At 34.2% G+C, this 24733-nt stretch overlaps 3 protein-coding genes across 7 annotated transcripts in view; 1 reads left to right on the plus strand and 2 right to left on the minus strand.

Moving 5' to 3' along the window:
• The window catches only part of LOC120356945, a 111771-nt gene that overhangs the window by 21618 nt on the left and 65420 nt on the right, over positions 1-24733 (plus strand). For all 4 annotated transcript variants that reach the window (XR_005574147.1, XM_039445929.1, XM_039445928.1 and 1 more), the window contains one exon: positions 9040-9088. Coding sequence is in view for 3 of the 4 variants with exons in the window: in XM_039445929.1 (XP_039301863.1) it covers positions 9040-9088 (49 nt within the window). In the remaining variant the exon portion in view is untranslated. The remainder of the gene's footprint in view (positions 1-9039; positions 9089-24733) is intronic.
• LOC113003951 (17-beta-hydroxysteroid dehydrogenase 13-like) lies at positions 238-7069 on the minus strand. Its single transcript, XM_039445924.1, has 8 exons — positions 6988-7069; positions 3689-3832; positions 2499-2653; positions 2187-2364; positions 1845-1974; positions 1203-1323; positions 868-993; positions 238-707 (listed from the first exon to the last, which is right to left on the minus strand). Exons 2-8 carry the CDS (start codon positions 3824-3826, stop codon positions 632-634), a joined length of 924 nt encoding a protein of 307 aa, XP_039301858.1. The 5' UTR covers positions 3827-3832; positions 6988-7069; the 3' UTR covers positions 238-631.
• On the minus strand, positions 9012-22437 carry LOC105195032. 2 transcript variants are annotated; one of them, XM_039445908.1, is made up of 13 exons: positions 22270-22437; positions 21597-22136; positions 19858-20116; positions 16508-17370; positions 16268-16394; positions 15985-16176; positions 15712-15890; positions 15531-15616; positions 15024-15243; positions 14593-14895; positions 14290-14472; positions 10348-13516; positions 9012-10051 (listed from the first exon to the last, which is right to left on the minus strand). In XM_039445908.1, the coding sequence occupies exons 2-13, from the start codon at positions 21646-21648 to the stop codon at positions 9916-9918; spliced, it is 5769 nt and encodes a 1922-aa protein (XP_039301842.1). In that variant the 5' UTR covers positions 21649-22136; positions 22270-22437; the 3' UTR covers positions 9012-9915. The 2 variants fall into 2 exon arrangements, with proteins under 2 accessions (XP_039301842.1, XP_039301843.1); XM_039445909.1 differs by lacking the exons at positions 19858-20116; positions 21597-22136; positions 22270-22437 and adding an exon at positions 18490-19200.

Raw genomic sequence — 24733 nt, forward strand, 5'->3', positions numbered from 1 at the left:
TTTTCCTACTTTTCTCTTACTTGTTTTATATAATAAAAACCAATCTGCAAGTTTAGGAGAAATATGAAAAGGCTATGTGCAACGGGAGATGCAACGGGCGTTTATGTTTTCAGTGCTAAAGAGCTTTGTTTCAGTTAAAATTATTTTCTATCTAAATTAATTTCTATCCAATTTAATTTTGCAAATAATATTTATTTATATATAATTTATCATTTGTATAAATAATAATTTAAATTTGATGAAATCTTTATATGTGTTTATTGAGATCTCAAGTTTTGAATATGATACACAATTTCTTTGTTACTTTATATAAACTTAATTTACAAATAAAATATTAAGTTTGTTTGATGATTTATGTTATAATCGTTTCAGTAGTACAACTTTAAAAAATACGAATTTCTAATTTAATATGAATAATGAATTTTTCGAAATTAACTTTAAATTTAACTTAAGTTTACATTTCCCTTAACTTTTACTGGTTAGTTTTTTGTCCATGTAACTTTTGACGTAACTAAATTAATTTTAGTTACGTCAAAATAAACCATTAACTTTTCATAACTTAAAAGTTAAAAAAATACGCAATTAATTAATTTACGCAACCCTGATTCTATAATATCATCTTAGGTTGATATTATATAGGTTCTTCAGGATACATTCTTACATTAATGAAGTCTATTATGTACTTCAATGCTTTGTCGGGTAAAAGTCTGTAAAATAAAAATTATATTTATGTTAGACAAAAAAGTAGAGAAAATGTAACATTAATATTATATATTTATGTTAAATTATCCCGCAGCTTATAAATTTAAAAATATTGAAAGTGTACTATGAGACTACTTCTCAATTTTATTCAAGTAATTTATGTACCTTCCTATTTTAGACATGGGCAGCCAATAGGAAGGTATGCTTTTGTTTTTGTAATTTCTTCTTTGCGCGTCAATTATTGATGAAGCCACTTTCTGCGATGATAATTCTTTTATTATTCTTGGAAATCTATATGGATAAACAAAATTAAATTACAAAAAATTGTCATAAACATTTTATTAATTAAATAATGTTGATCTATGAAAAAAGTTTTATCACAAGAAAAATATACATCGTAATAAAAATCTGATTTTATCGAATATGGCAACGTGTAAGAGGAAAGGATATGATGCATTTGATATTGTAAAATATTTCTACACTGTTGCAAACTTACTTACCTTATTTTTACGTTTTCAACCATTCCGGTATGTACAAAAAATGGATATATAGTCGTGAATTTTATAGCAGACTTTCCATTACTCAGTACACGTAGTTCCTCAGATACAGTTTCCATTAGTGCTGTAATATATGTAGATGTAATATCAATGTATGTTAGAAAAAAATACCTCATATCATTGTTTCTACAGTTTTATATCATACGCATTATTAATACTTTGTGTAAAATACACACACACACACACACACACACACACAATCTATTATTTACACATATTAACAATTTTTGGTCTGCGTATGTATTACATTGTTACACTATATGTATTAACTAAATAATAAACGACTATGATACGAATGAAGACGCACATTTTTATTGTAAGCGTTAGAGTATTTTTTTAAAAGCACATGTTAAAGTATTTTTAAATATTACAATATTTTAAAATATTCAAAATATAATGATTGTAATTTAAAATATTTTGTTTTATATATAGATAAGATTAATATTCTTACATATCGATCAGGACGATACTGTCGTCGGCAAACCGCAAAGTGTCAATAATAAATATACATGCATATTAAAATCTTGTTATATACTGAATAATTTCTTATATGTATCTATAGAACATGTTTGTGAGATGCATTACCTTTGACTGCAAATTTTGTAGGGCAGTAAACCGTCCCATAAGGAATGCCAATCAGTCCTGCTATCGATGAGAGAGCAACAACATGACCATGATTCTTTTTCATCATACTTGGTAAAAATGCTGTTAATATCTAAAAGTAATTTCCGTTTGTGAACAATGATTGGCGAAGGTGTAATACATTTGTCTATTATATTACTCGTTTAATTATGTATTATCTAAATTGTTTAATTATACATTTTATTGACGAATGATAAGCAGATAAAACGTATTATTTCCAAAAATAATAGTTAACGATTATTTTTATATCTAGTAACTTTGATATATTTTCGGCATATTATTTACCCAATAATGCGCTGTTACATTAACATCTATGGCTCGTGTAATTTCATCGGGTCTCTGATTTAGTAATGATTTAATAAACAATATACCGGCGTTATTGATCAAAATAGTAACGTCGCCTACTTCTTCTTTTACTTTTTCAGCTACCCTAAAAACTTCTTCTCTATCTGTTACATTACATCTAAAATGCAACCAAATTTTAATTAGTAATGATAATTTAATGAACGTTTACATATATTCATAAAAGTAAAATTCCGCTCAAGTCATCTTTTTATTTCGACGAAAACGTTCTTGTAAAAAATGATATAAATTTACCGATACGCATATACAGACTTTATTCCCATTTTTTTAATATCGTTCATTGTCTGATTGTTAGTTTTTTCATCGATATCCCAACATATCACTGTTGCTCCTAACGAAGCATAGCCAATCGCCAATTCTCTTCCGATACCGTGACCTGCGCCTGTTATCTGATAATACATAAAATATAGTTTAAATTATGATTATTAGATACAAATTACACAGCTTACAAATGTTCAAAATATAAAATATGTAGAGTTAGTATAATATTATACTTTGGCTGCGTTTCGAAATTCACTGCCAGTATTGAAAATCTATACGTAACGTACAGGTACATAGTTTATGTAGATTTTTAGTATAGTAGATTTTAGCACTGTATATTGGAACGCAGTTTTTCTTGCTAATTTTTCTCATTTTTGTTTTAAAAAGAAGTAACTAATTTACTTAAGATTGTACTGGCTATAGATAAAAATAATAAGCTACTGGCTATAGAGAAAATAATGAGTTAATGAAATTTATTTCTAAAATAGATAATGCGAAACAAGTGTCACATTTTACAATACTGTCTTTTTATAATATATCGCTTGAATAATTTTATTAATGTTAAATTATATATATAAAATTAAAGTTTTAGTTAATATCTTGTTATATTTTTTTTATATAATGTAAATTGTGTATTAGTAGTAGGATTACAATTTTATTGAATAATTTTTTCGACATGAAAACTTCGAAAAAGGGACGTATTAGGCTTGTTGAGATGTTAGCATGTTTAAGAAGTAAAATATAATAATACATTAGCAAAATTTCATGTTATTATTTAATTTTGCATAACTTTGACTTGAAATATATGCAGTCAAAATAAATTAAATAACAAAAAAGTACTGTACATTATTTGTTTTACAATACTCAATTAAAAAAAGAATGAGAAAGTATTTGTAAATGCTAAAATATATGTATATATCTTGGAAAAGTTTTGCAGTGCTCAAAAGTAAAAATGCATTGTAACAAATGTCAGCTATTGCGTAGTGGCGTATTAGTAACGTCAGGACTGGCAGAATTCCGTATGTAATGTTCTCTACCAGTTAGTCGTGAAAGAGGAGATATTTTCCAAGTTATAAGACTTGAAAGTTATAGTTCTATCTAGTTATAGTATTACCTAAGATGTCACGTGGAAAGTTGAGTAATCGGAAGAATTTTGTACATACCAAAACGATTTCATCAATTACACTCTTTTTCTTCGTCGGAACAATCAATTTGTATGCACTCTCGCAAATACAATATACAATTTTTAAAATGAGTAATAACATCTCTGCGAAGTTACACAAGATGTCATATACTGTCATGATTATCTGAAAAAATAATAAATTTTTTGTAAAAATCAAAAAAAGCATTAGTTTCGACAATTTTTTGTTTACTTTTTCTTGAGAATACCATAAAAAAATTCAATCAAGGACAGTTATAGGTCGAAATGAATAAGCGACAGAATGTTAAATATAAATAATTTTTACATTTGTATTAAGGAGCAAATCATTTCAACTTTACAAAGTTGCAATGCGAAATTAACAATCATATTATAAAAACCGAACGTAATAATTGTATATGTATATACGTATGTATGTCGAAGTTTTCTCCATAACTCTTCGTTTCTTTTTCGAAAATTAATTAAATTTGAGATGATAAAATACTTGTTTGTTACATTACTCATATTTAATCCCTATTTAACATTTAATTAAATTATTCTTTCCTACTAGATTAAATTTATAACGTATGATTTATATACAGTTGAAGATGTGATAGTGGTCTAGTTTACATCGTGCACTTGATACGCGTATTAAGCACTATATTCGTATCGAATTCGTACTAAATTTTTAGTACTCACGATGTAAACGCTGCCGGATCAAATTGGTACGAACGTATCAAGCAAGAATATCGTATCAAACTGATACGCGTACCAAATGATACAAATGACAATGTAAACACTGAAACGTATTTTGTAGCGGATTAGGCCTATTGAATATAGCCTTAATTGACCGGTTTTACGATAAGTAATCTTATTTGGTCTCTCTGAAACGTTAACATATTAAAAAATGTCGTGTAAGAAACGTTTAGTACGTTCGATGTAAACGAGCCTGTATTAAAGCATTGGTGCGCACCAAACTTAATAGTGACCTAGTTTACATCGTTAAAACTTTGGTACTCGTATTTTGGCTGCTACTTGAGTGAAATTGTTAATTAATTATTTAAATAAACAATAAGGGCCGTTATCGCTTCGGTCGCTACTCCGTCGTTTTATGCTCATTGAGAGATGTGTCTGTGATTTTTTTCAACTCTCTACGGATATGCGTACGCCTTGGCTGCTACTTGAGTGAAATTGTTAATTAATTTTTTTAATAAACAATAAGACCCGTCATCGCTTCGGTCGCTACTCCGTTGTTTTATGCTCATTGAGAGATGTGTCTGTGATTTTTTTTGACTCTCTACGGGTATGCGTTTGTCTTTGGTATTTACTGTATTCATATCTAACTGTTAAATAATTAGTTTATATTATTTTATTACTAATACAATGATTTGTCTTTGAAATAATGGCGTATCTGTTATTACTTTGAGCGCAACATTGGCTAACAATTGTTTTTTTATAATTCGAATCACTTTTTATTTACGGGGCTCCGGCACCCTACGAGGTGTGTTCAAAAAGTATCGCGAATTTTGTGTTTTTTCAAAAATTATTTATTTATTCATGAATATCTATTTTGTCCCCTTCAAAGTAATCCCCATGAGATATTATACACTTGTGCCAACGGTTTTTCCAATCTTCGAAGCACTTCAAAAAATCATTTTTTTTTATCTTGTTCAGCTCCTCCTTCGATGCCGTCTTTATCTCGTCAAGCGTAGCGTAACGTCGTCCTTTCATGGGCCTCTTCAGTTTAGGGAACAAGAAAAAGTCACAGGGGGCCAGATCTGGGGAATACGGTGGCTGCGGCATCATTAGTGTGTTGTTTTTGGCCAAAAAGTCGCGCACAAGCAACGATGTGTGAGCAGGGGCGTTTGGTACGAATTTCGCGGCGACCCGTCTCATGCCCAAATCATTGATAAAAATCGAATGGCACGAGCCAATCGATATGTTTAGGTCCTCAGCAACTTCTCTAACGGTGATTCGACGATTGGCCAATACCATTTTCTCCACTTCATTAATTTTTTCGTCTGTTGTTGAAGTGCTCGGGCGTCCGGCACGCTCTTCGTCGTTCACATCTTCTCGGCCTTCTGAGAACATTTTGTACCACCGATAAACGTTGCTTCGGTCCAAGGTAGCTTCTCCGTATGCCACAGTCAACATTCGGAATGCATCCGCGCACTTAATTTCGTTTTTCACACAAAATTTGATACAGGTTCTTTGATTCATTTTTTTGAATAGGTAAAAATCGAAGACGATCCAAAACACGTGCAAGCAAAGCAGCTGTCAACAATTAAGTGAACATTCAAAATGGCCGAGCTTGTCGGCATAAGTGAGAGACATGAGTACCAACATAACGCCACAAAAAGATCGAAATTCGAATATACGTAACCCGCGAAAATTCAAAATTCGCGATACTTTTTGAACACACCTCGTATATGGGGACCGTGGGACGTATACAGATACAGATACAGAGACGGAGGAGGCGAGCGCGCAGAGTGGGAGAACAGGCCCTTGAGCCGAGAGCTTGACTTGAGATTCACGACTTTCACGAGCGCCTCCGCGCAATTCGAGACTCTGCGGACTCTGCCCCCACCACGCATACAAGGAAAGAAAAGAGTGGCGCGGCGGCGGCGCCTGCGTCGAGTGTACCGTACGAGTGAGTGCGTGGTGATAGAATTTGGAAACTGGCATGACCGCCTCCGCTTTCCGCGTCGATATTCAGTTTTAATGTTGAAATCATTTTTTTTATTTAGATTTTTTATTTTTTAGATTTTTTAAATGAATCTAAAAAAATCGATTTTTTAAAATTTAGATTTAATTTCCAAGGGGGGGGGGTTTAACCCCAAAACCCCCCCCTAGAATCCGCCAGTGGTTTTAACGATGTAAACTAAGGTCACTGTCTGTGATTGGAATAATGTGAACAGAAATCCTTTCTGTTTAATATTTTCTGAGTCGATAAGCAAATAAGCAGTCGATCGAGCAAATAAGCACACGTGTCATAGTTAGCATTAATTATGTATTTACCATAACATATGTTTATTGGCGTTTTTACGATATGTTTTGATAATAAATAAATAATCTGTTTCCATTTTGTCTCAATCAACTTGTCTAATTCGAGTCTTCTTCAGTGAACCGCAATAAAAAAGTTATAAGATCAGAGAATGGAAAACCTTGACACAAACATTACACACACAATTCTTTGATGAGATTGTCACAATCAATCAAGTAGATCATTAAAGATAAAACAAATAATGGTCGTCATATAAAATTGCACAAAAAAGAATCATAAATAACAATCAATAAACTTTAACAAAAACTGTAAAAACTTACATGTCAAAGTCAGAAATTTGTAACCGTATCTGCAACCGTATGTTAAACGACTGTCGACTTGTGAGTCAATGTCAAATTATCTCACGCGTTGAACGTATATAAACGGATATATCCCCTCTTCTCCAAAAATGTACGAGATACATTTATTTGTGTTGATCTCGTAAGATAGTCGCTCGATACTACGAATACATTTATAAACTCCTGATTGATTTTAATATGTAATGTTTTACACTTTTTATATTTAATTTGATTTTTGTTAAAGTTTATTGTTAAAGTTTTTGTTAAAGTTTATTGTTTAATAAAAAAATTTACATTTTAATTATTTAATATCACTAACACTTTCTTTAAAAAATAACTTTTAATTTAACTTAATTTAATTTCAACGTAACTCAACTGATTGTGAGTCAGTTTTTCATTCGTGATCTAGTTTATGAATTTTTGACAAAGTATACAGATTAAGAGGGAAAACTTCTAAGAATGTTAATTCTTTTTGTCAAGAGTCTTATTTTTATGTTTAAAATTAACTCAGGAAGAAGTTGCTATCTTTATTTTCAGAAAGATATAAATTTTTGAAGATTTGAATATTGAAGACTTGTATATGTGCCATCAGATACAAAAGGGTTAAGGATGCATCTTAAATAGGTCATATTGTAAAACATTACTAAAAATATAAAAATTTTATCTAATATTCTAGTATCATACATTTGAGTATCAGTGTAAAATTTGAGCACAATTTACTTATTGGTTCAAAAGTTACTTAATTTTTTGTTTATTCTTGTTTCTTATGTAAAATCGCGTTTTGCCGTACTTATTTGCAAATTTGGAAAAGAAGCAGTTACCAATTAAATCAAAATGCTTACATATACTAATAAAACTCTAATAAATGTTTGCAAATATTTATTTAGATCTACTTACTTGCTTAAAAGTTATTTATTTAAAATTGCAGCAAAATATAGTAATTTTTGCTATAAAAATTATTTTGATCAAATTTTTTATTATTATCTTTTTTACAGTTAGTTTTAGGAACAAAATTCGTGCATTGTGACCAAACTTTTTTGTTGTTGATTAAGAAAAAAAAGAATAAATTTAGAAAAGCTTTTAGTTTTTAAATTTCAATAACTTTTAGTTCGTATTGTATAGCTAAAACATCTTTAAGTAAATCTTAATTGTTTTTTTTTATTTAATCTTAAAAATTTTGATATACTATATTGGACCTTTCACTAAAAGTTTGTTATGTAGCATCTTAAGTATACTTTGCTCTCTTTTGATGTGTCATAACTTACACCAAATATTTCTTTTATGTTTACAAAGATTATTTCTACGGGCAGATATTATAATTGTGTATATTATTGAAACTGATGTCAATTTTAAAGAATTTTCTGTGATATGTTTTCATTACATTTACATGTATTTCTTAATAACTATATCATATTTTTATACTATTATAACCATGCCATATTTTTAATAATCCAACCGTGTTAAAGAAAGTAACGATTAAATATTTTATAAATAAGCTGCGTTTTGAAATTTACTATTAGTACTAACAATCTAATAATAGTATACGTAATGTAAACTGTAGATTTTCAGTACTGGCAGTGAATTTCGGAATGCAGCTATAATTTAATATAAAAATATAAATTGAAATCTGTTTTGAATTCTGTCACAAATTATGGATCCTGTAAAGTAGATTTTAAAGTAAAATAAAATTTTATTCTTACGTTTGATAACATTTATAAAATACAATATGTTATATTTTTGTGTAAAAGAATTTATGAGATTACGATTAGATATAATTTGCATATGATATGAAATATTCTCATTAAGTATTTTTATTTCTACTGTTGTAATAATTTCTTTGATACGTTATAATATTAAAAAATATTATTTAAAATATTATTTAATGTGTTTTATCGTATTCAAAGACTAAGGGAATATGATAAATCTATATTATATAAAATATATTATTAATCTCATAAATTTATAAATATAATAAAATGGTAGCTCAATAAATAATATTCTATTAATGAATAAATATATTTATTATATTTGCAGAATTTGTGGAAAGAGAATGCAGTAGCAGCAGCAGCAGTAACAACAATCGGTGAGTGAATTAATTTGACAATTTATTAATTGATATATAATTAACAAAAGTAGAAGATTTTTAAATTGGAATCAGTGTATTATTTACTGAAAGACAGTAAATAGTCTATTTTCAGTGATATACTTGTAACCATTTTATTCAGTAATATAATACATGCACTGTTTTTCAGTAACATTCGATGTATTTTCAGGGAGAATACTCTTTTTTTAATCAGAATCACTGAAAAATAGTGAATAATCACTGATGACACAATTATAAGTACAGCACTACCAATATATGTGTGTGTATACATACACACACACACACACACACGCGCACGCGCACACGCACACACACACACACACACACACACACACACACACACGTATTTGATGCATGATTTTAATTCTTTTATACTATTTTTATTATGAATGAGTTTCTTAAATCAGGTATATTATCAGTAAAGCAAAGTCAAGTTTGTAAATATTCAGAGTTGTTCATTTAAGATGATTTAAAAGTGACATAATAAAATTATGATGATATTTTACATAAAAAAGCCTGTAAATAATTACTTTGAAACATTAACATGTAAAGATATTAAAGATATAGATACTTTATTAAATGTGATAATATATATTTACTAAATAAGAATAAAACCTAAGATATAAAATAAATATTCCATAATTTATATATGTATACAGTTGGATTAAAATTGATGTACTTTTTTAAAATCGTAAACGAATTAGACGATATTCAATAATAAGTAAAGTAATTCTGAAACCGTTTCCATTTCATTTGGGAATCGAAAGAATCGAAAGTACTGAGGATGAATTAAGAAGCGTAGAACTTTAAGTAGCGTGACTTCGCGATTTAATGGGCTTAGGTAATTCCTTGGCACTCGCAGATTCATTCGATGGAACTGTAGACATTTCCAACATTGTCGATAAATTCAGATATTCTTGCAAATTCACCCAATGAGTTATTCTAAAAAAAAAAGAAAAATAGATAGTTATTAATCAGCGCAAAGTTATCTTTATAACTCGTGAAAAAATAGTTTTATAGAAATTATAAAATAAATTATAAAAATTTAATCAAATTAAATTAAGATCTATCAAATATAATGTAGACGAAATAGATATAATTTAATTAAAGATAAAAAAAAGTATTTAATGAAAGATATGTGTAGTCAATCATATATAGAACGTGTAGCCGATCTCGTTGTATGTACGTTGCGGTTTCAAAGCGCAGTTGTTCATTCAAATAGAATTTAAAAGAAATACCTGTTAGGAACGTCAGTTGGTGCGACACTTTCGATGTCTGCCGAGAAAGCTGTTGAAGTCTGTTGGAGGTCGTCCACTACGTCATCTTTGCGATTATGCTCGTGATCAGCGATCGGCGGCGTAGGTGTCAATTTATTTTTGTCGCTTTGAATCACTTTAGGGTTTGTTACAGGATTATCAATATCTGATTCTTTTACTGCAATCTTCTCAGATGTCGTTTCTCGATCTTGAACGAGTGTTTCCTCACGTTTCTCCAAGTAGAGATTACTTTTAGGAATTTGTTCGACTATTTCGCCGGGATATCGATACAACACATTCCTCTCGTAGTAATACTGTCCAGCTTTCTTGGTAATTGGTGCATTGCTCTTTATATGTTGTGTCAATGGTCTTGGAATTTCGCTAGTAACTTTGTGTTGAGATATATATCCGGAATGACCAGGATGGTGGACCGTTCCGATTGTTTCGCTGACGATTGTAACGCTTTGTACCTTTGTTGGTTTAGGATTGAAATTTTCTTCTTGTTTATATATTTGACCAATCGTTGAAGTTTCTGACCAATACGCAGTGCTCGATAATAATTGGTCATTTAAATTGGATAGTTTTGTGGAACTTTTATAAGAATCATTTTCGTATGCATCCATAGCAACAGAGGGTTTGTCGACTGATGTTTTTGAAGATGATTTTGATTGATTATTTTTCTGATAGATTGGCTGATTTGTTGGTTTCTGAGAAGACAGAAGTAAAGTATAAAATCGATCTTTGCTAAAAGGAGATTGAGTACTGCTTGTTTTTACGTAGGATGAGACATCCGTCCAACTGTTTTGAGTAGACGACAATATTTTTTGATAAACTGGAGTAGCATCGGAGTATCGATCGTAATTATTTGTAGAAGACGAAGTACTGGAATATGTAAACGCATCTTTTTCGTAAGAAGGTACATTCGTTCCAAAATTCGGAACAGATCCATAAAGTCCACTTTGCCCGGGATGCTTGATAGAATGCAGCGAATCTTTTTTCCAAAATTGAGAATTATATTCATTATTTGGTCTAGTAGTCGATGTTTGATAGGAATTATCAGTGCTATAACTTTGTGGCTTTATGTTTGACTTTTTCTGATACGCATCAGGATCGTCGTCATCATACGGTTTTTCGCTAGGTCTCTTTTGATAATCGTTCGAATTCCATTGTCCGTGATGTTGTGATTTATTAGGATTAGCGATAGAATAACCTCCATTTGGTCTGTTAATCAAATCATTATTTTGTAAATGTAAATTTCCAGTACCGCTTGGTTTTTGTGTGCCGTATGAGTCTTGATTCGGTCGAAAGTTTGTTGAGGATGTAAATTCATTATAAATTGTTTTCTGTACATGATGTAAATCATAGTTTGGTCGCGAGTTACCCTGAGGTTGATTATAATCTGATTCAAAATATAATTTGTCGTTTGATTGAAAATTCGGCCGCGTAATCGTTGCAGGTCTATGCCCATCGTAACTTGGTCTATGCGTATGATGAGACTCATTATTTATTACATAAATCGGTCGGGAATTTGGTCGTGTGGTTGTTGAAGGTTTATAGCCATCATAATTTGGTCTGTGTACATGATGAGATTCATCATTCGATGCATAATTCGGTCGGAAATTTGGCCGTGTAGTCGTTGAAGGTCTATGTTCATTATAATTTGGTCTATGTGAATAAAATTCAATACTTGAGGCATAATTTGGCCTGGTAAACTGCACGTTTGTCGATTCAGGACCACCGTAATTCGGTTTCTGTGATGGTTTATGTTCATCGTGCAATTCGTAGTGTCCAAAATTGTCTGGAGGCTTAGGTGATTCATGAGTATGTGCTGACAGAAATCCGTAATTGATCAAATAACCGTCGACTTCTGGCTTTTTAGTAGTAGATGCCTGCTGGAAATTTGTGTAATATGTATAGAGAGTAGGCCTGGGACTAGTGGCAGAGTAATTGTCGTAAAAAACGTCATCTTGCGCATAGGCAGGAGATCTGTATCCATAAATTAGTGGATTCGGATTATGAGGATCGTTGAAAGCATAGGGAACATACGGATGACCTGCTAAAGAACTCGGTAAATGAGGAATAGTCGTCGGTATCGGTTTCCCTTGTGGTCGAAACGGGGAACTTAATAGAGGATTGTTAAGATTCGAGTTAGGCCTGACTGGAAGCTGTTCCTTTATTTTGATAATCGAACCGTAAATACCTTCATTTACGAAAACTGGCGCATTTACAGCATTGTTTTGAACTACGATCGTAACGTTGTTATTGTCTGGACGCCCGAATGGTCTCTTCACTATGACTTTGTTCTCTTGGTTAACGCTGTTCTCGAAAGGTTTTCGAGTTGTAGAATGTACGGAATGATAGACTTTTTTCCTAAGATTGATATTTTCTTCTTTTAACTTAGAAACAGGACTGTTTGTATCAGTCGCTGTTCGTTTAGCTTTCTGCGAGTTGTTGACGTTGCTCTTGAATTCAGATGGCCGTTCGGCCCAGAGTTCGAGGTTCAGATGTCCAATGGTTGAATCATCGCAAGAGAGACGTCGATTCTTCAGCGTATCCGTCGCGAGGAAAACGAACGGTTGTATAGTCTGGATGCCATCCATTGTTCGGCATAATACTTGAGCCAAAGTAATTTGTCTGATCTGTTGCAACTGACCAATGGTGAAGCTGCTTTCGCTATCGGGATTCTCATACCAGAATCGATCGCCACGTCGCAGATTGCTGAATTGTTGAGCGATTATACAGGCGAAAGTCGGACCGACCAGACCGCCAACAACCGATTTCTCTGCCAAACCGGCCGAAAAGAGATCGATATCTTCTACCGACGAGTACAATAATTTAAATTTATTCGAAGCACTTGGCGACATTACTCTATCAAGATCCTCAAAAGTCTTTATCGGAGATAGGCCGCAAGGCTCGCGCCATCGCACGTAAGGTGGTAAACCGTGATCTCTGCCTCGTTGAATATTAATGGAGGCTAAATCCATGCCGAATGCGAAACTCGGTGTTTGAAAAAGATGATTTGTCATTTCTTCGCTTATGAATTCGTCTCGCCTCTGGCATGGTTGATTCACTAGGCCTAGCAGAAGACGATCGACGGATCCTGCCGTTTCCAAGTTTGCAGGATTTCTGAATTCATCGTGGATCGAAACGTCTGTGACAATATTTATTTTTTGCATTGGACACTATATTAAATTTTTTTTTTTTTTTTTTTTTAATGAAATTAATTATGATTATATTATCATCTAAGAATTAATTTTTTTTATTTCTCGTTTAAATATCTACATTAGATATTTAGGAAATATCGTTTTTGAATATTTCTACCATTTTTATCATGATTCAAAATTGTGTTTGACAATTTGATATCTTTTTAAGTATTTAACAGATATGAAAAATTAAATATGAAAGTATAAAAGATATTCTAAAAATGGATGGATCGTATGAGTATCTATTATAAGTATCGAGCGTAATTTATCTTTGTAACGCCTGTAAGCATTTAACCAGGTATTCTTCTATGCAGCGAGTACACTGCAATGCAGCAACGCGGTCTGCACGTGTCTCGAATATTTACGCTTATAAAAATTTTGTTTGTTTTTCTCTAAGATTTATCTTTAGTAGTATTGTACAATATAAATTATTGATTTTAATCCAGTAATTAGAGACAGCTTTAAACATCTTAGATGACCTATAATTTATGTCAGATATCAAAATTAAATTTAGAATGTACATATTTATCAAAATATACACTAGAAAAAATTATAAAAAGAAACGTGAATTGGACTTTTCAAATTGCGAATTATAGATTGCCTAAAAAGTGGATTACCTTTAAAATATTTAATAATTTTTCTTTTTATTATTATAATAAATTAAATAGTGACACAATATAATAATAATAATAATAATATTTTTTACTATAATTTTACTCACTGTTAAAAATGGGCCTGTGATCGCTGTTAAACCTAATAAAACTGTGCTGGACCAATGAGTGTCCAAATCGATAAGCTGCTGTAGAAAATGAATTCGCAATGGTAGGATTTACCTTTGGATCGTACCCTTCGTAGTAACCTTTTTTAACAAGTTCGAGATCAAAGATTTTCATCACCTGAGGGCCTGGAAAACGTGACCAGTGTTTTTACTTTAAACCGCTTTATCTCTTTTACGTTTTATGACACTATCGATCATGTTATCTTGGAGTGAATACAGTGACTATCGAATTGGAAGTTGTCTTACCAAGAACGATCGGTAGGAACTCTCGATAAGTTATATGTTGTACCACCGCGCCGACGATCCTTCGAGTTTCTTGAAAAAGTTTCTCGTCGCTCCAATGGGAGTTGAGGGTGGATAGTTCCGTGGCTATCCTGTTATGCAATCTTAAAAAGACGACGTGCAGGGACGTGAGAGCAGGTTGCTCGCTTAGACGTCCGTCGCCAGCCCGAAAACAAGTCATAGACAAAGACCCTCGTTTGCACAAATCCGATTCTCGTTTCAAAAGCGAAGGTCTTCGCAACTGTATTCTTCCGTATTGCAGTAAGCCTGGGGAATCAGAGTTCGAGTTGAGAAATAAGGATTTTATTAGCTATTCTGGAAAGGATTACTTTCTCTTTCTCTCTCTCTCTCTCTTTCTCTCTCTTTTTCTCCTTTTGAAAGTGGTGTACACTCACCATTCCGAAATATTCTCAGACTATCACTGTGCATGGCGTTACTACTGTAAACCATAGAGGCATCTAGATAACTGGTCACCTGAGTCAGTTGTTCTCTCGGGCCAAATTCACAGCTCTCTTTAGGAGCTGGTCCGCTTCTGAGGAATTCCAGACACCTTACGCCCAGAGGACCATAGAAATTGTCGCGCAGATTTACTGCTATCGGAAGACAGTCCGGATGCTATTGACATATACATATATATATTAAAAATGTATTTTCTTCTTATCTTCTCTCTCGTAGGAAATATTTAAATGCGAATTTTTTTAATATAAAGCAAAATAAAAGTTATTGAAAAGTGCAATGTAGCGCAATTATTTTTATTTAATCATAACAAATTCAAGGCAAACATTTCAACACAATATGAATCATATCTATACAAATAAAATATTTTTAGAGTATTTATAATAGATAGTGTATCATAGTTACTGCTACAAATTATAATAATTAATTAATGATTAATTTATTACCATGAATTCTGGTGGTTGAAAACCAATACCTCCTTTTAAACAACATTGTGGTATTGTGCCATTAAATCCTCTGCTTTGACCGGTTGCTGTTGGAATATGATAGATATAATTATAATTAACAGTCGTGTCTTGAAAAACAATGTAAATTAAAAGGAAATTAATGAAATTTTTAATAACGCACCTGTCAAATCGTGATCTACAAATTGTCCCCATTGCATTAGCATGTGAGTAATGGAAGCTAGTGGTACATCTTTGTTTTCGTGGATTGTACTTGTGATATCTCGTGCACTTGGGAGTGGCCTTCCGTTTTTCGACCTCCTAACGCTTTGAACACCATCGTGATATTCCGGTGGAAGAAGTCTGAGTATGAAAATAATTTTTTTAGCATAGTTAAAAGGAAACCTTTTTTTCCATTTTTCTATTTAGACATCGTTAATGTGTTATTACACTTTACCTCTGCATTGCGGACATCGCAGAACCCCACCAGAGATTCTGCAAATTATTACAGCTGCCGTCAGACGTTCTGTATCTTAGGCTAGCCCGTGGACATTGAGGTGGGTCTCTTCGAGGACATTGTTGGTCCAAAGAGGTTCTTCGAGTAAGCTTACTTCGGAATAAAGGTAACTCGAATGATGCATTAGGAAACCTGGCAAAGAGTAGGAATAGTCGTAAAGTAGGAATAGTTTTTATATTATTATACATGTATATTAGAAATTTATTATTTATTGAAAACTTACTTTTTTAAGAACATTGTGGTACCTTGAAGGACCGCATACCCGAATATCGCGAGATCTCTCGCTTCCTCTGACTGATCGTTAAACGCCGCCAGGTATCTCGCTGGATTATCGTTCTCCAAATAAAGACCTATGTGATTTACGTATATGAAGATTTTTCGTACATACGCGTTTAATAACGGTAGCTAATACAATGATAGATTGATACAGTGATAGATAAATAAATTTCTTTTCAACGCTTACCCATAGAATATAATTTAGGTTCCTGAATCAGATAAAGATTGTACATTTCTTGTAATCCAAAAGTTGCGGCTTCTATCAAGCCGTCTTCCACAGATTTCCAGTTCTCCAGAGACTGATCACTGGCTTTCGATTCAGCGTTTTGCGTTTCCGCGATCACATTGATCTTTTGAATCGAGATATCGTCCTCCGACTTTTCAGCGGAGTGACTTTTCACCTTCGAAATATCATCGACGTTAGAATCTTGATTCGCTTGGACGCCATCGTTTCGTTTTTGAAGAAACTTCACTTGTTGCAGAGTGTTGTTATTTTTCCCATTGAAAACGTTAGTTTTGACACTCGCATTATTCAGCGATTTGGCCCAAGATTTCTCGTCGAGTTCATCTTCCGTCTTTTTGATTTCTTCATCTTCTTTTTCTCTTGCCACTGGTTCTGTTACCAAAGTGCTTTCAGAAATGCGCGATGCGTTCAAAAATTCATGTCGGATACCATCTCTCGTCTGATTCGTCTCTTTCGCGGGAATGTACGTGATTCCGTCGGAATCTCTCGACTGTAACACATCCGCTGCTACCTCTTCTATCTCTTTCGTTAGCAACGTCTGTACTACGTATTTCAAGCGCGTTGCTTCGACAGGATACCAAGTATTTGCGTTGCTTTCTTGGATCTCTGGGGTTAAAGGATTGTAGTCCGATGAAATATTTACTCGCCTCTCCGGAGCGTTCGTTGATGCGAAAAACGATTGCTCGTGTTTGTCGGAAATTCTTACTTGGTGATTTGACGTTTGGCTTTTGGTGTGAGATTCTGCTTTATCGTTCGCTTCCCTCGGTTTCGATGACAGTGCGCAGGAGAGGGAAGAAAGGATGATGCTGGCAATTAAAATAATTATTATTTATATTTCATTATATATAATGCGACACATTGCGTTTGTATTTCTTAAAAAGAATATTAGATAATTAACATTTGTATTTTAACATTTTTGCTGATATTAGATGTACAATTCAGAAAAATATCAATTGTATCGATAGATATTCAACGCTATATGCTTTTGATGCTTAAAGCATTTCGCATGATATTTCGATAGCAATCTGACTTTCACTGATACGTGCATGAGTTTTGATATCGATCGTGCTCAAAGTAACATTCAAGCGACATTTATGTCACGTTTTTCCTACTCGTGACATTGACTTTATCGCGAGCTAATCTGCATGATCAAACATGGCTATTTCATTCACACGTTTCACTCGACACAACGTACGTACGGATACCGTTTATCGCAATACGCGTTCTCCTTCTCTTGCATTTTCCCGCATCACGCCGTTCAAATAAAAGTGTGTAAACTTGAACGTTTTCTTATTGGGAAATGTAATTATATGCATTTTTCTAACGTTATAACATTAAGAACCAATTGTATTGCTGTTAGATGTCATCATAAGTAATATTTAATAAGGTATAAAAATGGATTATTAATTTAAAGGAAGAAAAAGAGAAAAAGAAAAAGGAGGACTATAAACGATTCGAAACATTCGTTAAATGAAACTCGGCACCTGAAGGCGTTAGGATCGAGAGATGTAACGGGATCGCGAATTGTAGAACGGCAAAGGCACGATGGACTAAAGATATTATATTGACCTTGTTGAATCGTTGGACAGATTGTCTCTAGAATTTTTCGATGGCGAATATATCGCAAAAGCATTTTATATGGTTATATTTATACTTTTTAATATTTAAAAATTTAATAATTTTTTACCATGAATCCAAAACTCATTTCGACAATTTAATAAATATTTATAATTTAATAAATATTAAAAATATATAAAAATTTTGTCGTCTAATTTTAAGTTTAGTACAGATTTACAAACATTGCTTGAGGTTGCATCTGGTTAGAGATGCGCGACGTCTAGAGGTTTCAGATGCAATTTGTCAATGACGTTTGTAAGTCTGTATTTGGAAAAAAATGCCAACACTTATTAACGATATCGACTCACAAAGTTGCAAAGTGCATCGCAAAGTCCGGTGACACGACCCTAGTTGCACTCACAATATTCGGCAATGCATACTCGGCGTGAAAGCGGCGCGGAGTGTCGAGAATGATAGAGAGCAAGATGGAGAAACGGGAAAAAAGAATTTAAAAGATGACACGGAGATACGCGTGAATCGAGGCGGCGGCCTTCTCGAGGACGGTTAACCATGTACTAACCGGTGATCAGATCGGCCGACTGGTCTTATCCGTAAGGAAGGACCGTGCCTCCGGGCTTTGCTTTTTCTTCGTCGATCATGCCCCACGGTGTCGTCGTTTTTTGCGTATTTTTACTGTTATTCGCGGCGCTTCGGCGCGGCGTTATCTTATTATTTCGACAGTCCGCTGTTGATCATCTCGTTATACGGGAAGACTCCGTTTTGCTGCTCAGCTTTTGCGTCGCGCGACAGGAAGACGTGAGATTGAGCTTTCTATAATTGTGTTACGACGTTTGCGGTTTCTCACAGCTCTACACATTCGGAACATTTAATTATTACACCGACGACGAGACAAGTAAAAATCAGTAAAATTATACTAATTAATGCGTAGCCTCGATTGACATTTTTTTAGACTGATCGCTGATCTTTGATCGTTGACAGTTTTATAAGTTTGTATTGCTCGTCAAATTGGATTTTTTATATTCACCCATTTAAGTTCAATTGACTTCCGAAGAATAATGTTGTATTCTTTTTGCATGTATCATTAAATTTTATGATCATATGATTTTATGTTACCCCTTTTTCCCTCTCTCTTTCTTTCTGTTATTAAGAAACGAAAGAGTTAACGTTAAACACGTATTTGTTTATTTCTTTAGTTCATACACTTTTTTTAATGGATAATATTCTTTTATAATATATAATTACAATTTCAAATTTTTTTAAACATTTTTCTTTGATCTATTACTTTTAATTTACTAAATTTGAGTGTTCCTAATTGGATGTTGTGTGTGTGTGTGTTGTATATATATATTTTTTAATTTTTTTAATATTTCTTTTTAAATGAGAAGATTATTATAAAGTTAAATTGTTAATATATTTTAATTTTGAGTCAAAAGTTTAATTCTGTTTTTTTTATTTGTCAATTTAATAGAGATTGACGGAGTTTAATGTAGAAAAAAAAAATAGAAATAAAAATATTTAATAATAAATACTAAACATATTTAAATATTTATGCGCTATTTATAGTACTAATTGAACTACACAAAAAGTTTGGAATTATTTTTAAGCAAATAAAAGATAACAAAATTATTAGAGAATTATCCTGTCGGAATATGTAATACGGTATGACACATTTTATTGCGGATTTGATTGCAGAATTAATTAGAGTTAATAATTACCTCATCAGTGTCTGGCCGCTTTCTCCTGTGCTTGCAAGCTCGCTATCGCTTTGCCCGTGCCATATAACACTTTTGCGCGGACCTGAACTCTCCTCGTGGTTGTACAGGTCGTCCCAGACGTGGACGACGAGCTTCCGGTATTGCCACCGGCACTCGCGCCTAACTGCAAAGTACCACTCGCGTAATTCGCGCCTCTGCAACTCGTGCAACCCTCCGACATTGTGCTGATATCTTCTCGCGCTGTTGTCGAGGACTTTCTCTAAATAAACAGTAATCTCGCGATAAAGATACTGGTAGAGATTAAACAAACGAATTAAAACAAAAAATGTAATTGCGATTGTAAGTCGTGTTTTCTATTAAATTAATCTTGAATTATTATTATTATATAATTATGCTATTTAATTTAATTCAATTTTGAATTATATTTTAAACATTTGATATTTTATAAACATCTGATTTTGTAATTAATGGCCGTTCTGAACATTGATTCCTACATCTTTGTAATGTTTTGAATATATATTAATGATGTGCCATATTCACATAACAAACAATTGAAACAGTTACTCGTGATTTAATTAATCGAACAGCACCTTTTTACGTTGAATAAAAAAGTAATTCGCGTGTGTTGAAAAATGCGAAGGTCAGGGTTTTAATAGCGGCACTAAAGAGGAGCGTGAAGCGTATTTGACGGCTATAAGCGTCGTATCATGTCGCAACATCGTTGGACATAACCGTAACAGTGTCGGTTAATATATTAAGCGCCGCGCGCCATCACCTCATGTATGTATGTACTCGAGTGATTCTTCTCCCGGATAAAGACTACATTTTCACATCGTCTCAATTGTATCGCGATTTATGCTACTAGACACGCGTTCAATAGTCTTTTTATAAAAATTTTTAATTATCGTCTTTTTTGATTTTTAAGTAACTCTGGTAATTCAATCAATGGTATAGCATTGCGACTCAATGTAACGATCGTAATTACAGCTTGTTATAGCGCTACAAAGATGATTATTTGTTAACTCGAATTTTTTCTATTAATTAAACTTTTAATTTTGAAACGATTAACTGAAACTTTATCCGACTATGATGTTATTGTATTAATTATAGTCAGGTAACAGTATGCAATTGAATGATTGAATTTTTTGTTATTTCTTCGCAGTCGAAGGCATGTCGACCGTCTGTTATAATGTGCAGTGTGCGGCTCTGACCCGCGTGCCGTTCACCATAAATCCGGGAAAATCTGGGTTAATTATACTAATGGCAATATATGGCGAGCTTTCCTACCGGTGACCTTACCGGAAAAAGGCAAAACTCTGTAACTTCCTTGCTTAGTTAAAGTGAATTCTATGAAGAGAAACACAGCTGTAAAAAAGATTCAAACGCGAAAATAGATTCAGTAGAATTGAGCGTGCTATACATTTCTTACAGGTAATATGTGTTTAAAAAAACAAATTTTTCTCTATTACAGAGGTTTTCTCATATTGAATATAAAAAAATTAATTTTTATTACCAATTTTAAAGCTCTAGATAAAAAGTTTTTTTTTAAAGATTATTCTAAAATTTATTACAAATTACAAGAAAATGTAACATATATATATATATATATATATATATATATATATATATATATAACTTTTTATGCGTATCAAACCAAAGACGCATAACAAATTAAAATGCAAATTACACTCTCACTAATCTCTCTCAGCTCCATCAGTAATAATTACATATAAACTTACTCGCGCTAGTGGATTCTTTTAAAACGTATCGGTCGATTCCAGACTTAATCATGAACAGTTCCAAACTATCTCACGAAACATTTTCCTTGGTCAATTTCACTTTTTCGCGGCGGATTTTTAAAGGTCAATTAATCCTTTTGCGTTGGTTAGCGCAAAGTAATCGGAAAAACGACGCGTCGCGCGAATTTTCGCGGATTTCCTCGACGTTTCGATTCCGGTCCGGGACAGAGGCGCGCGCGTTCGAAATCGGCGACAAAGGACGTCCGTGTGTCCGCGTCCACGGTGCGAAGGCGCCGAAGGAACTGATCGGCCGTGTTCCAAATAGCCGGTCGGTAGGCTTCACCGAACACTCGTCTCTCTTTTCTTCTTCTTCCTCCGCGTCGTGCCGGTCGTTTGTCGTCGGCGTCCTCGCCGTCGCGGCGTCGCCGTCACGTTGTTCAAGTCGTCCTCTTTGTCGCCCTTGTTGTCCACATCGTCCTCGTTTGGAGGGGATGAGGACGATAGGTATCGAGATGACCGAAATCCGGCTAACTCGCGAAGCTGCTAACAACGTGTTTACAAGTTACAATGTCGAATTGAATTGAAAGTGGATGAAATAGATTGACCTATTTTTTTGAAATGCTGTACAAACATGATTTTTTATTGAAAGAAAACTTTAATTCGTTCGAATTACAAGTTAATAGCGAGTTGCAAAATAGATGATCTTGGCATTGTCCGATTGTCCCTGTCGATCGATCGTCCGTGTTTCGCACAGGTACATTTAGGAATTCGTTCGATGAAAAATTTGCGCATTTGAAATCTCATCCCCGACTATTCGGTCTTGACTCCTTCGCACGACTATGACTCACGATCGTGAACTCTGCGTCACAAAGAGGGAGAACGAAGGAGGGCAAGGGAGTCGGTCGCGGCGGCGGGCGGCGGCGGCGGCGGACGCAAAGAGAAAGACGTAAAGAGCGGAGAGGAGAGGTATGCATTGTAGCGTGCGTACGGCAGAAACGCAACCTTCGATTGGTAAAAATCCGACCGGCGAGCGGCCGATCGGACCTTGTGCCCCGCATAATTCTTTCGCAACGCAGTTGTGTACATGCACGTGCGCGACCGGGAGATCCGTGTAAAACCGCCGCGAACCGGCCAGTATGAGCGATGCGGTTTTGCTGAAAGAGGGAACACGGTCGCCGGATGCGTCGTTTCTGGGCCTCCGCGGCCCTTATACCGAAGGGTGAAAAGTGGAATGAGAACTGAATGGAGAACGTGCGATAAATTTGCAAATTTCTCATTTGCCTATGATGCTATCTAGACACGATTATTTACAGAAAAAGGAGTCTCTTATTTTCCTTTTAAAGTGATAAAGGCCTATATAGATGTATATAAACCGCACGGTCTACGTTGCACCCTTACGTATAATTACGTATTGTACTTTGTAGCTCGCAGAGCGGACTATTGTGTCAGCAAACTGCTCCTACGGCCGTCACGCGGAACAAGTCGGCGTAATAATTTGATTGATACTCGCGTTGCTCGTTGCATATTCAGCTGCGTGTCGTTGCCCGACTCGTTGCGTCAAAATTGCCATTAATAAAATTTGTTTTGCAAATCTATGCACAGCCTTGCATCAGAATGCGCCGTATTCAGCAGGGCGTCGATCGCTCTGAATGATTACTCTGCGATTTAAAAAAGAATTAAATTAAATTAAATTAAATTTTTAAAAAAGAAATTTAAATAAAAAATTAAATTCGACATTTTCGGTCTTTGAATAGATTAACGATACCAAACGTTATCTAATATTAATTACCTAATATAAATGTATTCGTTGCTTTTTGAATCGCTTTTTGAATGGTTACTGTTCTCGATATTGACGCAACAATATTAAATTCATTATTAATGCCAATTTAATCACGCGAGAAGAAAGAAAGAGACTCCGCATTGCGGAGTCCCTTTACCAATGTTGAAGTTTTTGAGTGTGAATCATTATTTAGCAATTTTATATAAGCAAATAGTGTTAATCGTGACTATAATTTAATATTTGTCAAAATAACTTTTTTTCTAAAATTAGTTGCACACATCTCAGTCAGGGGATCATCCCTCTACGTTGACTCGGACGCATATATCGGTCGTTATCTATTTTGCGAGGTGAAAAAAAAGACAATCGAAAATACCGTTATCGCTCGTGCGAAGCGTCTTTCTTTCGTGACGCGGTGCAATTAAATACCAAAGTGGAGTGACTCCGCGCTGACCGTATACCGACGCGCTATCAGTATCTCGCCAGTGGGTCAGTCAACAACGGGGTCAGTCGAGGGCGAATCCGGACTGCGGGTCAGCCAATCGTGTACGTTCGCTCGATCGTCCGTGTTTTCGCGACAATGAGTATTAACTGTATACGTATACTATATACACCCGCAACACAGTTAAATTCGTGCCGGCACTTCCGCAGTGGCGTAGCGCCGGTTTTGCTCGGTCAAAAGTAAAGCTGAAAGAAGCAGCCAAAGGCTCGCGATCCGAACTGCATTTTGCAATGGGTGCAGACTCCTGGATTTTTTTTTTTTTTTTTTGTTAAGAGCGTTTTATTTTATCTCTCTTTGTTCCATACGTCCTAGTCTCGAGTAAGTAGACCGGCAGACCAGGTCAAATTTCGCTCCGGTGCGACAGCTTTGCTGACGCAATTAGAGGCTACCGAGTAAATTATTAACAATTATCGTCATTAACTATTATCGCAATCACGTAATAAACAACCGGCCGGAGGTTGGATTACCGAGACTTTCTCTCGTTTCTTGACAACGATGTTCCTCTACGGTTTTCATTCCATTCACTAATTAAACTTGTCTTACTCTTGGCTGACATAGTAAAAATTTACAAACGGCGCTCAACGGAAACTCATTCGCTCCGGAAGGGCAGAATATAGGATCGTGTCTCTAGGGTGGGGGATAAGTAAAGAGTAGGTGGTCGTGTTCTCGCGGCAAGACGAGAAATAAGACGGAAGTGGGTCAGCAGGACTATCGGTCGCCGAGGGTCCGGGTTCTCGTCTCGTTCGCGCGTTTGATTCGCCGGAGGTGATGATGCTGGCCGTGGGATTGGATAGTATCCAACGGATACAGGTTGTTCCAGAAGAAATAACCATTGTCTGTACAGGAATGTGTGAAACA

This window comes from Solenopsis invicta, chromosome 2, assembly GCF_016802725.1.
Source record: "Solenopsis invicta isolate M01_SB chromosome 2, UNIL_Sinv_3.0, whole genome shotgun sequence".
Lineage (NCBI taxonomy): Eukaryota > Metazoa > Arthropoda > Insecta > Hymenoptera > Formicidae > Solenopsis > Solenopsis invicta.